The sequence below is a fragment of the Oncorhynchus masou genome, chromosome 28, assembly GCF_036934945.1.
Source record: "Oncorhynchus masou masou isolate Uvic2021 chromosome 28, UVic_Omas_1.1, whole genome shotgun sequence".
In the NCBI taxonomy this organism is placed as follows: Eukaryota; Metazoa; Chordata; class Actinopteri; order Salmoniformes; family Salmonidae; genus Oncorhynchus; species Oncorhynchus masou.
The window spans coordinates 81,203,616-81,218,021 of NC_088239.1; the positions used below are offsets into that span (position 1 = coordinate 81,203,616).

Consider the following 14,406-nt stretch of genomic DNA (forward strand, 5'->3'; position numbering starts at 1 on the left):
GGAAAGACACATGATGGTTTCTACCTTACACATGTCAATCAGAATTCATAACGAGTGTGGGAATAAAACAAAATGGTTTCACGTTGCCCTGGCTGTTACTGTCTATATTTAAATATATTGACTGTGAGGACTGCACGAGTCTCTAGATAACACATCCGTCGAGAGTTGTTTAATGTAGTCATGCACATCATTGTAGCCGTGTCCTAACATAGCCTTAATTCAGACAACTTTTCCTTGAGAAACAAACCTACTGTATCGTGTATTTGTTATGAAACAATTGGACAGGAAAAAGTGAATGTCTCAACACACCATCTTACATTAAGTGAGCAAAACATTAAGAACACCTTCCTAATATTGAGTTGCACCCATCTGCCCCCCTTATGCCCTCAGAACAGCCTCAATTCGTTGGTGCGTGGACTCTACATGGTGTCAAATATTTCACAGGGATGCTGACCCATGTTGACTCCAATGCTTCCCACAGTTGTGTCAAGTTGGCTAGATGTCCTTGGGTGGTGGACCATTCTTGATACACACGGGAAACTGTTGAGCGTGAAAAACCCAGCAGCGTTGCAGTTCTTGACACAACCCGGTGGCACCTACTACCATACCCCGTTCAAAGGCACTTAAATATTTAGTCTTGCCCATTCACTCTCTGAATGGCACACATACACAATCCATGTCTCAAGGCTTAAAAATCCTTCTTTAACCTGTCACCTCCCCTTCATCATCTACACTATTTCAATGGATTTAATAAGGGATCATAGCTTTCACCTGGATCAGTCTCTGTCATGGAAAGAGCAGGTGTCCATAATCTTTCATACAGACTTGCGTTCAAATAGTATGTGTTCTTTCAAATACTTAATCTGAGTTTGATTGAGCTTGACTGGTGCAAAGGAACCAATAGAATATCCCATCTGGCACTTTAGAGGAGGAATGAGTAGTTTTGGAAACTGGGGATGATTTGGTGGCCATGATGGTGTATGAGGGCCAGATTAGACATTTATCCAGGACACCGGGGTTAACACCCCTACTCTTACAATAAGTGCCATGGGATCTTTAGTGACCACAGAGAGTCAGGAAACCTGTTTGAACGTCCCATCCGAAAGATGCACCCTACGCACTGAAAGGCAATGTCCCCTTCACTGCCCTGGGACATTGGACCTTCCTTAGACCAGAGGAAAGAAGGCCCCCTACTGGCCCTCCAGCACCACTTCCAGCTACATCTGATCCCCCATCCAGGGACCGACCAGGACTGACCGACCAGGACTGACCGACCAGGACTGACCGACCAGGACTGACCGACAGGACCGTCCTTAGATTCAGAGTCAAGCCAGCAATGGAATACAAGGTGGTATGCTGCTGGCAGAAGGATGGAAATATGAAAGTATGGAAGGAAGGAATGATGCATCTTTAAAAGTATTTGAACAGAGCCAATAGAGAGATACTGCTGCCGTTTTACCCATCTCGATGGTTCCCCCGACGCCGATGAGAGAGGCTGCACTATGGTAGAGAGGCAGGGGGATGTAGACCACGTCCTCTTCTGACCCACCGTAGGCCCAGAACCCTCCTGCAGCCTTCAGGGACTGGAGGTGTGTGATGACCGCAGCCTTAGGCAGACCTGCAACAACACCGACACGACCATCAACCAACATTACGACAACCACGGGAGAATGCTATTCTCTCACACACACACACACACTGTAACATAAGGCTCATCATTCTAAGGCTCATCATTCTTAGTAGGTGTAGGGTGAAGTTGCTGCTAGACACAGATCTTGGATCAGTTTAGTGTTTTCCCCTCTAATGGTTAAGGTTTGCATTGGGGGAGGGGAAGCTGATCCTAGAGCTGTACCTAGGGAGAAACTTTACCCCGGTGTGTGGTGGCTGGTCACGGACAAAATGACTCCTGTGTGCAACATTTTTCAATATGAAAGCGGAGTGTGATGCTCCTCTTGGGAACATGTCAGAACGTGGCAGATCAAATAAACGGCTACGCGTCATAAAAACACCTACCCTGTTTGATTACTAAATGTCATGCAGACTGCTGTATCACTATCCAACTTTGAAAATGTCTCTAATAAATTGCAGAGCGACTGATGGAAACAGAAAATTTGTAAGTAAAACGTTCCAAATGTCAACATAACAAAAATACGCAAGGTGGGATCTTTTTGTGTCTATAAAATGTATTATGCGAGAAATGGCGGTAGAAACACTTTTATGCCCAAGTATTGATATAATAACCATAATACCGAAGCTAACTTGGGAGTCATGCAATGATATGTTGTGTGGTCCTCCCACTACGACTCGGGAAAGCGTACAGTTTATTAGGCTACAGATTAAATACATGATGATGAACTTCACAGGGTGGTCAAAGTGCACCGTGATGAGCATGAGGCTCCTTTCCAATAAATATGGAGTGTCTCATTCTGGTGACATGATGATCGATGCTTGGCTGACGTTTGATAAATACAACTAATCTCGCTCTTTTTGTCCATAATAAATCTCGTCATAAAGGCTATAGCCACCCTGTATCTGTGAGCCGTTGGCTGGAGAGCATGTGTCATGACCATAGTGGGTACATTCGCTCTATAAAACGCAACATTTTTAGAGTGACAAAACAATCAGTAGAATTAAAAATGTTACTCAGCTATTCTGTCTTTTTTTTTCCCGGTACATTGGAATTTAACCACAAGTCATTTTTATGTCCAATACGTCATCAAGCACAGTCCGCAACACGTCCATTTGATGGAAACACATATCTGATGGTAAAACACGCACATTATTTTTTGAATATTCGCATGAAAATCTGTCGCCAATTGGATGGAAACCTGACAGAAACGAATTCAGTCACGAGAGTTGAGTCTGACCTCCCTCAAGGACAATCAGCTGTTTAGCAGGGGTGAGAGGTGGTTTCCCAGCAACAAAACTAAAACAACGCAACATAGTGATGATTTAGGGTGATGTTATACTAACAATCACGTACTTACTAATGGGCCTCCTCAAATGAAAACACTCATATTAAGTGCTAACTAAGGAGCCATTAATTTAATTAACATGCAACTAAATAGTAATTAAAGGGGAAGTTCAGAATTGAACTTGAAAGTGATTTTGCCCCCATCACTTCCATTGACTATTTGCTAGTGGTGGCTAAAGATAGCTGAAGTTTGTAGTGGCTGTTTGGAAACCCAAACCATGGTTTACAGTTTCTCTTGGCCCATAGATCTAGCATCAAGTTGTAAAATCCTGAACTTCCCCTTTAACGTATAACTAATGACAATTAAACATGTAACAGACGCACCAGTGGTTCCTGAGGTGAAGATGTAGAGGGTGGTGGCCTTGAGGGAGGTGGCAGCCCTCAGAGCAGGCGGGGTGGGCTTGTCCGACGCCTTGTCCATCTTATCGAGCAGTGTCTGGACCTCCGTGTGGCTGCTCTCGTTCTTCATGGCCCACACCGAGATGCTGTCCTCCAGGAAGCTGGGCAAGATGTCCTCCAAGGAGTCCAACAGGTCTGAGAGGAATAATAGTAAAGTGAATGAGTTATTCAATAGGGTGAATCACTCAACAATTGCCTTGTCCAGGCAACACAGACCACATGGATCTGGGACTCGGTTAAATAAATGTAAGTGGTTGCTTCTGGACACTAATGCTGTACCATTATGTTCAATGCATATTGTCAAGGTTTTTTTTGCATGTTCCCTCCATTGACATCAATCCGTTATATCCTGTGTGTGAAATGCATGACAATCTCAAATGAGGATTGTAATACTGTCAAAGTATGTTAAATGACATATTGTCACTGATGATGAAGGACAACTGTGCCAGCAAGCAGGTGTATGAGATTAGGCCTCTGAGTAAGCACAGAAGCATTGAAGAAAGTGGTAAAGTAGGAGTGAGTACAGGGAAGAGAGATATTCCCAGCAGGTCTAGGATGTCGTCATCCTAAATTTGGTCTTTAGCCAAGGGGACTTACAGTTAACACATTTCTAATGAGTGGCCCATGAGAGGTGATCAGAGCACTGGCTGTGTGGTGCCAGGACAACAATCTCCCAGATCCCCAGATCCTCAAAAAGGTTCTACAGCTGCACCATCGAGAGCATCCTGACCGGTTGCATCACCCACCGCCTGGTATGGCAACTGCTCAGCATCCGACCGTAAGGCGCTACAGAGGGTAGTGCGAACGGCCCAGTACATCACTGGGGCCAAGCTTCCTGCCATCCAGGACCTATATAATAAGCGGTGTCAGAGGAAAGCTCATAAAATTGTCAGAGACTCCAGTCACCCAAGTTATAGATTGCTTTCTCTGCTACCGCACGGCAAGCGGTACCGGAGCACCAAGTCTAGGACCAAGAGGCTCCTCAGCAGCTACTAACCCCAAGCCATTAGACTGCTGAACAATTCATAAAGATTCATAAATTGTCCGGTGGCGATTTTTATGAATTGTTCAGAACTAATAAATGTAAATATATATATTACTCAATACTGTAAGTTGTCCTGGATAAGAGCTTCTAATAAAACATGTTAGGTGTCTATGATGAAGACATTAATTACTCATCATACAAAGTGTATGGGCCATTTAGAATTATAGCATACATGGTAATAGCATTATGAACCCGAATGCTTTACACATGGTTCGATGAGACCATATAATCCTGGACTAAAAGTATTGCTCAACGGAGAATCTCCAAGTGCTCTTTGGTCCATTACTTTTTTTTAATGTGTCTGGGAAAACTGCCCCAAAAACGTGTAGAAATACATTTACATTGCATTTGACCCAGTCACCTTAATAAGCTTCATCCTTGGTAACATGGCCATATGGATTTAACAAGCTTACTCATGTTGATATGTCTCGTTGTCAACGACTGTGTGTAGGCAAAATTCGTAACACCAATAGGACTTCGTAGAATTCCGTGGGGAGTATACACAAGCACATCGCTCGAGCGTCCCTGTTTCACAACACTGTTTAGGCTCGTAAGGCTGCTGGGTGGAATGACAGATCGCCTGGAATGCTGCAGCTCGCAAAACACATCCGGCGTGGGCTACAACTATGTGCACGATGTTTTGCCATTACATTTCTTTGGACACTTTAATAAATTTTTAAAAAACATCTTAAAAAAAAACATTACGGCGGTCGTGCGGTAGGCTAATAATGTTCATTATCTAATTATTATGTCACCGATTGGCCGCCAACAGCCTACGCGACACTCATCAACTGTTAAGTAAACTATATTACATGTTTACCTGCACCAACAACAAGAGTCTTGGCCCCACAGCAGTTGAAACAATGTAGCAACGATCTGGACTTAATGTTTGTGTTTAGAAAGGCCACTGCACATCCGAGTTTGATCAATCCGAACCAAACACAGATGAAGTCGGGCTCATTGTTCATCAGAAGCGCAACGGAGTCCCCTTTCTTCAACATGCCCTGCTCGAGGAAGACATTCGCCAATTTGTTGCTCCGCTCGTTAATGTCTTGATAGGTGTACGTTATTCCCTCATATATAAGGAAAGGTTTTGTGGGAATTCGCTCTGCCTGTTGGACGAATCTGTCAATGATAGTGACAACTTTTGAAGTAATTTTGAATATCTCCAGTCGTGCGCCGTATCGGATGACTTTCAGTAAATAAAAAACATCCTTCCAAAGGTAAGGGAAACACAGTTTCTGTGCAACGTGTAGGGCGAAAATACCCGCCACTAGAGCTGTCACCCATCCCAACGAGAAAAACATCGCGCCAATTCCAAACCAATTCCTTTGACAATTCTAGAACGAGACGCCGTGGATGTCACTGTCCCGAGCGATGCATTGTTACAAAAGGATGTAAAGGAGAGCAGCGCATTCAGTTGAAGTCTTAGCTGGCTCTCTGGCCTTATGAAACGCACATGGAATCATGTGACTCTTGTTGTACAACTAACCGCTAAAGGGGGAGTGTCCTTACAAGAGCACGTTTCGCTCCAGTCTGACAGTTTATAGCGAAATGTGTAAAGACCTGCAGTCAACATTCTTGCCGTTGTCAAGAATATCAACCACGCCTAGGATATAGATTTGTAAAACTGAGATAGATCCATAGAGATAGATAGAGGACTCATCTTTTGTATCTGTGCCATTATAGCGTCTGTACAGCGCCATTGAGGCTATCTCCATTTTAAAGTAGTCACTTTTGTTCTTCACAATTGGCTGATCCCAGCCAATGACCCTGTTGGACAAGACTCCATGTAGGTCAGCAGGAAGGATAAGGCCAATGAAGTTAGAAGTCCCACAAAGTTGACTACATTAAAATGGTGGAAACCCTCAATGGCGCTGTCCATGCTAATAGAGGTCCTTTGGCCCCAATATGGATAGGTCAAGCTGTTCTGTTGACACCTATTGCTACCCTACCTGTCCTAAAGTGCGATCAGGAGGACATTGTTTCAGGCCAGGGACAGTAGGCTATGCCTCACTCAGAATTAATATTGTGAAATATTTTATTCAAAATTTCATTTGCAGAAACTGTCAGTTTAATTTTAAAAGTACAATGCTGTTTTTTTGTTTGTTGTTTTTTTCAATTTCAAATCATTTCTGGGTAACAATTAAGTACTTTACAGTGATTATTTTTGACCATTTTAATTGAAAACAAACACAAATAGGTTTTTTAGCAAAGAGGAATTTCTCAAGCAAAAATTTAGCGAGGACTATCTGGGAGTGGTCTGAGCGGAGACAATTCTTGTCAAACAGGTCTTACACTAAAAGGGCATTATCATCATTTTCACAATTTCACAGTATTATTCCAACCTCATAGCATGGAAGTATATATAAAACACAGCGAAATTTCTAGATTTTGGCTGCACTAGGCCTTTAACAATATAATCTTTCTGAATGTAACAGCATTCTTAATGTAACATCATCAATGTTATCATCATAATCATTTTTGCCACAGATAACACTGCCAGAGCTACTTTTCAACCTTCTTCTTCATGGTTTACAAGTATTGGTTAAAAACGAGGCCTGTTGTTTCAGCAACCAACACATGTGCATGTGACGATACTTAATTTGCAATTGATGCAATAATTCCAGCTATTTCTGTACCCCTCCCTGGAGGAAGCTCTCTGGGTCTATATCTATCCAGGATATCCTATAGAGGGTCAGGAAGTCCTATAGAGTGCCGGGAAGTCCTATAGAGGGCCGGGATGTCCTATAGAGGGTCAGGGCACCTCTTTTACAAGGAAGACCTGTCTCATGTCTTGAGAAATTTCACTTCTCATTATTCCAACAAGAGGGCTTTGTCAAGAACCACAGAGATAAGCAGTTTTGAGTTACCTCACTACTATTTAGGCAAAACCCCACTGGGCCCAGGCAAGAATTGTTGATTGTCAAGGTGTGTTATCCTGTCAGTGAGAACTAGAACATTCTAGTAGTGTCCTTCCAATTCAAAGTAATTCAGTGATTCATGTCATTTGGGAACCGAGCAAATGTTAGTTTGGAGTCAACTATCACTGTAACTGTCAGTTGCTTTGATTAAAGCGTTTAAGGGATCACATTGTGAGGTTGAGAATGCTGGACCAGTAACCAAAAGGTTGGTAGTTCGAATCCCAAACTAGGTGAACAATCTGTTGATGTGCCCTTGAGCAAGAAACTTAATCCTAATTGCTCCTATAAAATCACTCAAGATAAGAGTGTCTGTAAAATGTAATCTCTTGGTTTTACTCATCGGGTTAGAGTATGTACAGTATGAAGCAATGGCCAAGCCCACCTGAAGAACCAGTAAAAGAGGTTAGAGAATAAAAGGTTGTTTGCCTTTCTCTGAATGAAACAGCAGTTTTCTCAGACAATGTTTTCGCTTGAAGGTTCTTGAAACTCACAATCACTATAGAAACATTATAACATTTAAAAACTTAAACATATATATTACTGATACTAGGGCTTATCACAAAAGCACATTGTAAAAAAAACTGCCTCAATCATGCCTTGGAAACACTGCAACTGGACTTCCAAACCGATTCTCTTGTACGATAGCAGCACCACCTGGTGAAACAGATTCTCTTGTACTATAAGAGCACCACCTGGTGAAACAGATTCTCTGGTACTATAACAGCACCACATGGTGAAAGAGATTATCTGGTACTATAGCAGCACCACCTGGTGAAACAGATTAGTATATTATTTTGTACTATAGCAGAACCACCTGGTGAAACAGATTATCTTGTGCAATAGCAGCACCACCTGGTGAAACAGATTATTATATTATATTGTACTATAGCACCACCTGGTGAAACAGATTATTTTGTACTATAGCAGCGCCACCTGGTGAAACAGATTATTTGGAATTATAGCAGCGCCACCTGATGAAACAGAGTCTCTTGTACTATAGCAGCACCATCTGGTGAAACAGATTATCTTGTACTATAGCAGCTCAACCTGGTGAAACAGATTATCTTGTACTATAGCAGTGCCACCTGGTGAAATAGATTATCTTCTACTATAGCAGCACCACCTGGTGAAACAGATTCTCTTGTAAATTAGCAGCACACCCTCGTGAAACAGATTATTTTGTACTATAGCAGCACCACCTGGTGAAACAGATTCTCTTGTAATATAGCAGCACCACCTCGTGAAACAGATTATCTTCTAAATTAGAAGCACCACCTGGTGAAACAGATTATCTTGTACAATAGCAGCAACACCTGGTAAAACAGATAATTGTGTACTATAGCAGCACCACCTGGTGAAACAGATTATCTGGTACTATAGCAGCACCACCTGATGAAAATTATTATATTATTTTGTACTATAGCAGAACCACCTGGTGAAACAAATTATCTTGTAATTTAGCACCACCATCTGGTGAAATAGATTATCTTGTACTATAGCAACACCATCTGGTGAAACAGATTATCTTGTACAATAGCAGCACCACCTGGTAAAACAGATAATTGTGTACTATAACAACACCACCTGGTGAAACAGATTCTCTTGCACTATAGCAGCACCATCTGGTGAAATAGATTATCGTGTACTATAGCAGCACCACCTGGTGAAACAGATTATCTTGTACAATAGCAGCACAATCTGGTGAAACAGATTCTCTTGTACAATAGCAGCACCACCTGGTAAAACAGATAATTGTGTACTATAACAACACCACCTGGTGAAACAGATTATTTTGTACTATAGCCACACCACCTGGTTAAACAGATAATTGTGTACTATAACAACACCACCTGGTGAAACAGATAATTTTGTACTATAGCAACATCACCTGGTAAAACAGATCATTTTGTACTATAAGAGCACCACCTGGTGAAACAGATTCTCTTGTACTATAGCAGCACCACCTGATGAAACAAATTATCTTGTAATTTAGCAGCACCATCTGGTGAAACAGATTATCTAGTCCTATAGCAGCACCATCTGGTGAAACAGATTATCTTGTACTATAGCAGCACCACCTGATGAAACAAATTATCTTGTACTATAGCAGCACCATCTGGTGAAAAAGATTATCTTGTCCTATAGCAGCACCATCTGGTGAAAGAGATTATCTTGTACTATAGCAGCGCCACCTGGTGAAACACATTCTCTTGTAATATAGCATCGCTACCTGGTGAAACAGATTATGGTGTACTGTAGCAGCAACACCTGGTGAAACAAATTATTTTGTACTATAGCAGCACCACCTGGTGTAGCAGATTCTCTTGTACTATAGCTGCAACATCTGGTGAAACAGATTCTCTTGTACAACAGCACCATCTAGTGAGACAGATTATTTTGTACTGTAGCAGCACCACCTGGTGAAACAGATTATCTTGTACAATAGCAGAACCATCTGGTGAAACAGATTATCTTGTACAATAGCAGCACCATCTGGTGCAACAGATTATTTTTTACTATAGCAGCACCACCTGGTAAAACAGAAAATTGTGTACTATAACAACACCACCTGGTGAAACAGATTATTTTGTACTGTAGCAGTGCCACCTGGTGAAACAGATTATTATTTTATTTTGTACTATAGCAGCACCACCTTGTGAAACAGATTATGGTGTACTATAACAACACCACCTGGTGAAACAGATTATCTTGTACGATAGCAGAACCACCTGGTGAAACAGATTATGGTGTACTGTAGCAGCACCACCTGGTGAAACAAATGATTTTGTACTATAGCTGCAACATCTGGTGAAACAGATTATCTTGCACTGTAGCAGCACCACCTGGTGAAACAGATTATCTTGTACGATAGCAGAACCACCTGGTGAAACAGATTATCTTGTACTGAAGCAGCACCACCTGGTGAAGCAGATTCTCTTGTAAATTAGCAGCACCACCTGGTGAAACAGATTATGGTGTACTGTAGCAGCACCACCTGGTGAAACAAATGATTTTGTACTATAGCTGCAACATCTGGTGAAACAGATTATCTTGCACTGTAGCAGCACCATCTGGTGAAATAGATTATCGTGTACTATAGCAGCACCACCTGGTGAAACAGATTATCTTGTACAATAGCAGCACCATCTGGTGAAACAGATACTCTTGTACAATAGCAGCACCACCTGGTAAAACAGATAATTGTGTACTATAACAACAACACCTGGTGAAACAGATTATTTTGTCCTATAGCAGCACCACCTGGTAAAACAGATAATTGTGTACTATAACAACACCACCTGGTGAAACAGATTATTTTGTACTATAGCCACACCACCTGGTAAAACAGATAATTGTGTACTATAACAACACCACCTGGCGAAACAGATTATTTTGTACTATAGCAGTGCCACCTGGTGAAACAGATTCTCTTGTACTATAGCAGCGCCACCTGGTGAAACAGATTATTATATTATTTTGTACGATAGCAGCACCACCTGGTGAAACAGATAATTGTGTACTATAACAACACCACCTGGTGAAACAGATTATCTTGTACTATAGCAGCACCACCTGGTGAAGCAGATTCTCTTGTAAATTAGCAGCACCACCTGGTGAAACAGATAATTGTGTACTATAACAACACCACCCGGTGAAACAGATTATCTTGTACTATAGTACCACCACCTGGTGCAACAGATTATCTTGTACTATAGCAGCACCACCTGGTGAAACAGATTATCTTGTACTATAGCAGCACCACCTGGTGAAACAAATTATTTTGTACTATAGCAGCGCCACCTGGTGACACAGATTATCTGGTACTATAGCAGCACCACCTGGTGAAACAGATTATCTGGAACTGTAGCAGCACCACCTGACGAAAGGGATTATTATATTATTTTGTACTATAGCAGAACCACCTGGTGAAACAAATTATCTCGTAATTTAGCACCACCATCTGGTGAAATAGATTATATTGTACTATAGCAACACCATCTGTGAAACAGATTATCTTGTACAATAGCAGCACCACCTGGTAAAACAGATAATTGTGTACTATAACAACACCACCTGGTGAAACAGATTCTCTTGCACTATAGCAGCACCATCTGGTGAAATAGATTATCGTGTACTATAGCAGCACCACCTGGTGAAACAGATTATCTTGAACAATAGCAGCACAATCTGGTGAAACAGATTCTCTTGTACAATAGCAGCACCACCTGGTAAAACAGATAATTGTGTACTATAACAACACCACCTGGTGAAAGAGATAATTTTGTACTATAGCAACATCACCTGGTAAAACAGATCCTTTTGTTCTATAAGAGCACCACCTGGTGAAACAGATTCTCTTGTACAATAGCAGCACCACCTGATGAAACAAATTATCTTGTAATTTAGCAGCACCATCTGGTGAAACAGATTATCTTGTCCTATAGCAGCACCATCTGGTGAAACAGATTATCTTGTACTATAGCAGCACCACCTGATGAAACAAATTATCATGTACTATAGCAGCACCATCTGGTGAAACAGATTATCTTCTACTATAGCAGCGCCACCTGGTGAAACACATTCTCTTGTAATATAGCATCGCTACCTGGTGAAACAGATTATTGTGTACTGTAGCAGCAACACCTGGTAAAACAAATTATTTTGTACTATAGCAGCACCACCTGGTGTAGCGGATTCTCTTGTACTATAGCTGCAACATCTGGTGAAACAGATTCTCTTGTACAACAGCACCATCTAGTGAGACAGATTATTTTGTACTATAGCAGCACCACCTGGTGAATAATATTCTCTTGTACTATAGCTGCAACATCTGGTGAAACAGATTCTCTTGTACAACAGCACCATCTAGTGAGACAGATTATTTTGTACTGTAGCAGCACCACCTGGTGAAACAGATTATCTTGTACAATAGCAGCACCATCTGGTGCAACAGATTATCTTGTACAATAGCAGCACCATCTGGTAAAACAGATAATTGTATACTATAACAACACCACCTGGTGAAACAGATTATTTTTTACTATAGCAGCACCACCTGGTAAAACAGAAAATTGTGTACTATAACAACACCACCTGGTGAAACAGATTATCTTGTACACAGCACCTGGTAAAACAGATTAATTTTATTTGTACTATAAACAGATTATGGTGTACACCACCTGGTGAAACAGATTATTTTGTACTGTAGCAGCACCACTGGTGAAACAGATTCTCTTGTACTGTGCAGCACCAGATTCTCTTGTAAATTAGCAGCACCACCTGGTGAAACAGATAATTGTATACTATAACAACACCACCTGGTGAAACAGATTATCTTGTACTATAGCAGCGCCACCTGGTGAAGCAGATTCTCTTGTAAATTAGCAGCACCACCTGGTGAAGCATAGCAGCACCTTGAAACAGATTATCTTGTACTATAGCAGCACCACCTGGTGAAACAGATTATGGTGTACTATAACAACACCACCTGGTGAAACAGATTATCTTGTACGATAGCAGCACCATCTGGTGAAACAGATTCTCTTGTACTGAAGCAGCACCACCTGGTGAAGCAGATTCTCTTGTAAATTAGCAGCACCACCTGGTGAAACAGATAATTGTGTACTATAGCAACACCACCTGGTGCAACAGATTATCTTGTACTATAGCAGCACCACCTGGTGAAGCAGATTCTCTTGTAAATTAGCAGCACCACCTGGTGAAATAAATTATTTTGTACTATAGCAGCGCCATCTGGTGAAACAGATTATCTTGTACTATAGCAGCACCACCTGGTGAAACAGATTATGGTGTACTGTAGCAGCACCACCTGGTGAAACAGATTATCTTGTACTATAGCAGCACCATCTGGTGAAACAGATACTCTTGTACAATAGCAGCACCACCTGGTAAAACATATAATTGTGTACTATAACAACAACACCTGGTGAAACAGATTATTTTGTCCTATAGCAGCACCACCTGGTGAAACAGATAATTGTGTACTATAACAACACCACCTGGTGAAACAGATTATCTTGTACTATAGCAGCACCACCTGGTGAAACAGATTCTCTTGTACTATAGCAGCACCACCTGGTGAAACAAATTATTTTGTACTATAGCAACAACATCTGGTGAAACAGATTATCTTGTACTATAGCAGCACCACCTGGTGAAACAGATAATTGTGTACTATAACAACACCACCTGGTGAAACAGATTATCTTTGTACTGGTGATTAGCAGACCTGGTGAAACAGATTCTCTTGTAAATTAGCAGCACCACCTGGTGAAACAGATAATTGTGTACTATAGCAACACCACCTGGTGAAACAGATTATCTTGTACTATAGCAGCACCACCTGGTGAAACAGATTATCTACTATAGCAGCACCACCTGGTGAAACAGATTATCTTGTACATAGCAGCACCACCTGGTGAAACAGATTATCTTGTACTATAGCAGCACCACCTGGTGAAACAGATTCTCTTGTACAACAGCACCATCTAGTGAGACACCACCTGGTGAAACAGATTATCTTGTAAATTAGCACCATCTGCAACAGATTATCTTGACAATAGCAGCACCATCTGGTGATAATTGTATACTATAGCAACACCACCTGGTGAAACAGATTATCTTGTACTATAGCAGCACCACCTGGTGAAACAGAAAATTGTGTACTATAACAGATTATCTTGTAAATAGCAGCACCACCTGGTGAAACAGATTATGGTGTACTATAACAACACCACCTGGTGAAACAGATTATTTTGTACTATAGCAGCACCACCTGGTGAAACAGATTCCAGCACTGGTGAAACAGATTATTTTGTACTATCTTGTAAACTTATACTATAGCAGCACCACCTGGTGAAACAGATTATGGTGTACTGTAGCAGCACCACCTGGTGAAACAGATTATCTTGTACAATAGCAGCACCATCTGGTGAAACAGATACTCTTGTACAATAGCAGCACCACCTGGTAAAACATATAATTGTGTACTATAACAACAACACCTGGTGAAACAGATTATTTTGTCCTATAGCAGCACCACC

The 14,406-nt window shown here is 41.4% G+C and overlaps 1 protein-coding gene across 2 annotated transcripts in view; it reads right to left on the reverse strand.

The window, feature by feature from the left end:
• The window catches only part of slc27a6 (solute carrier family 27 member 6), a 40,012-nt gene extending 34,142 nt beyond the window's left edge, over positions 1-5,870 (reverse strand). For both annotated transcript variants that reach the window (XR_010452144.1, XM_064943566.1), the window contains exons 1-3: positions 5,239-5,870; positions 3,299-3,508; positions 1,460-1,618 (exon numbers count right to left, since the gene is read on the reverse strand). Coding sequence is in view for 1 of the 2 variants with exons in the window: in XM_064943566.1 (XP_064799638.1) it covers positions 1,460-1,618; positions 3,299-3,508; positions 5,239-5,725 (856 nt within the window). In the remaining variant the exon portion in view is untranslated. The remainder of the gene's footprint in view (positions 1-1,459; positions 1,619-3,298; positions 3,509-5,238) is intronic.
• Positions 5,871-14,406: the final 8,536 nt, after the last annotated feature.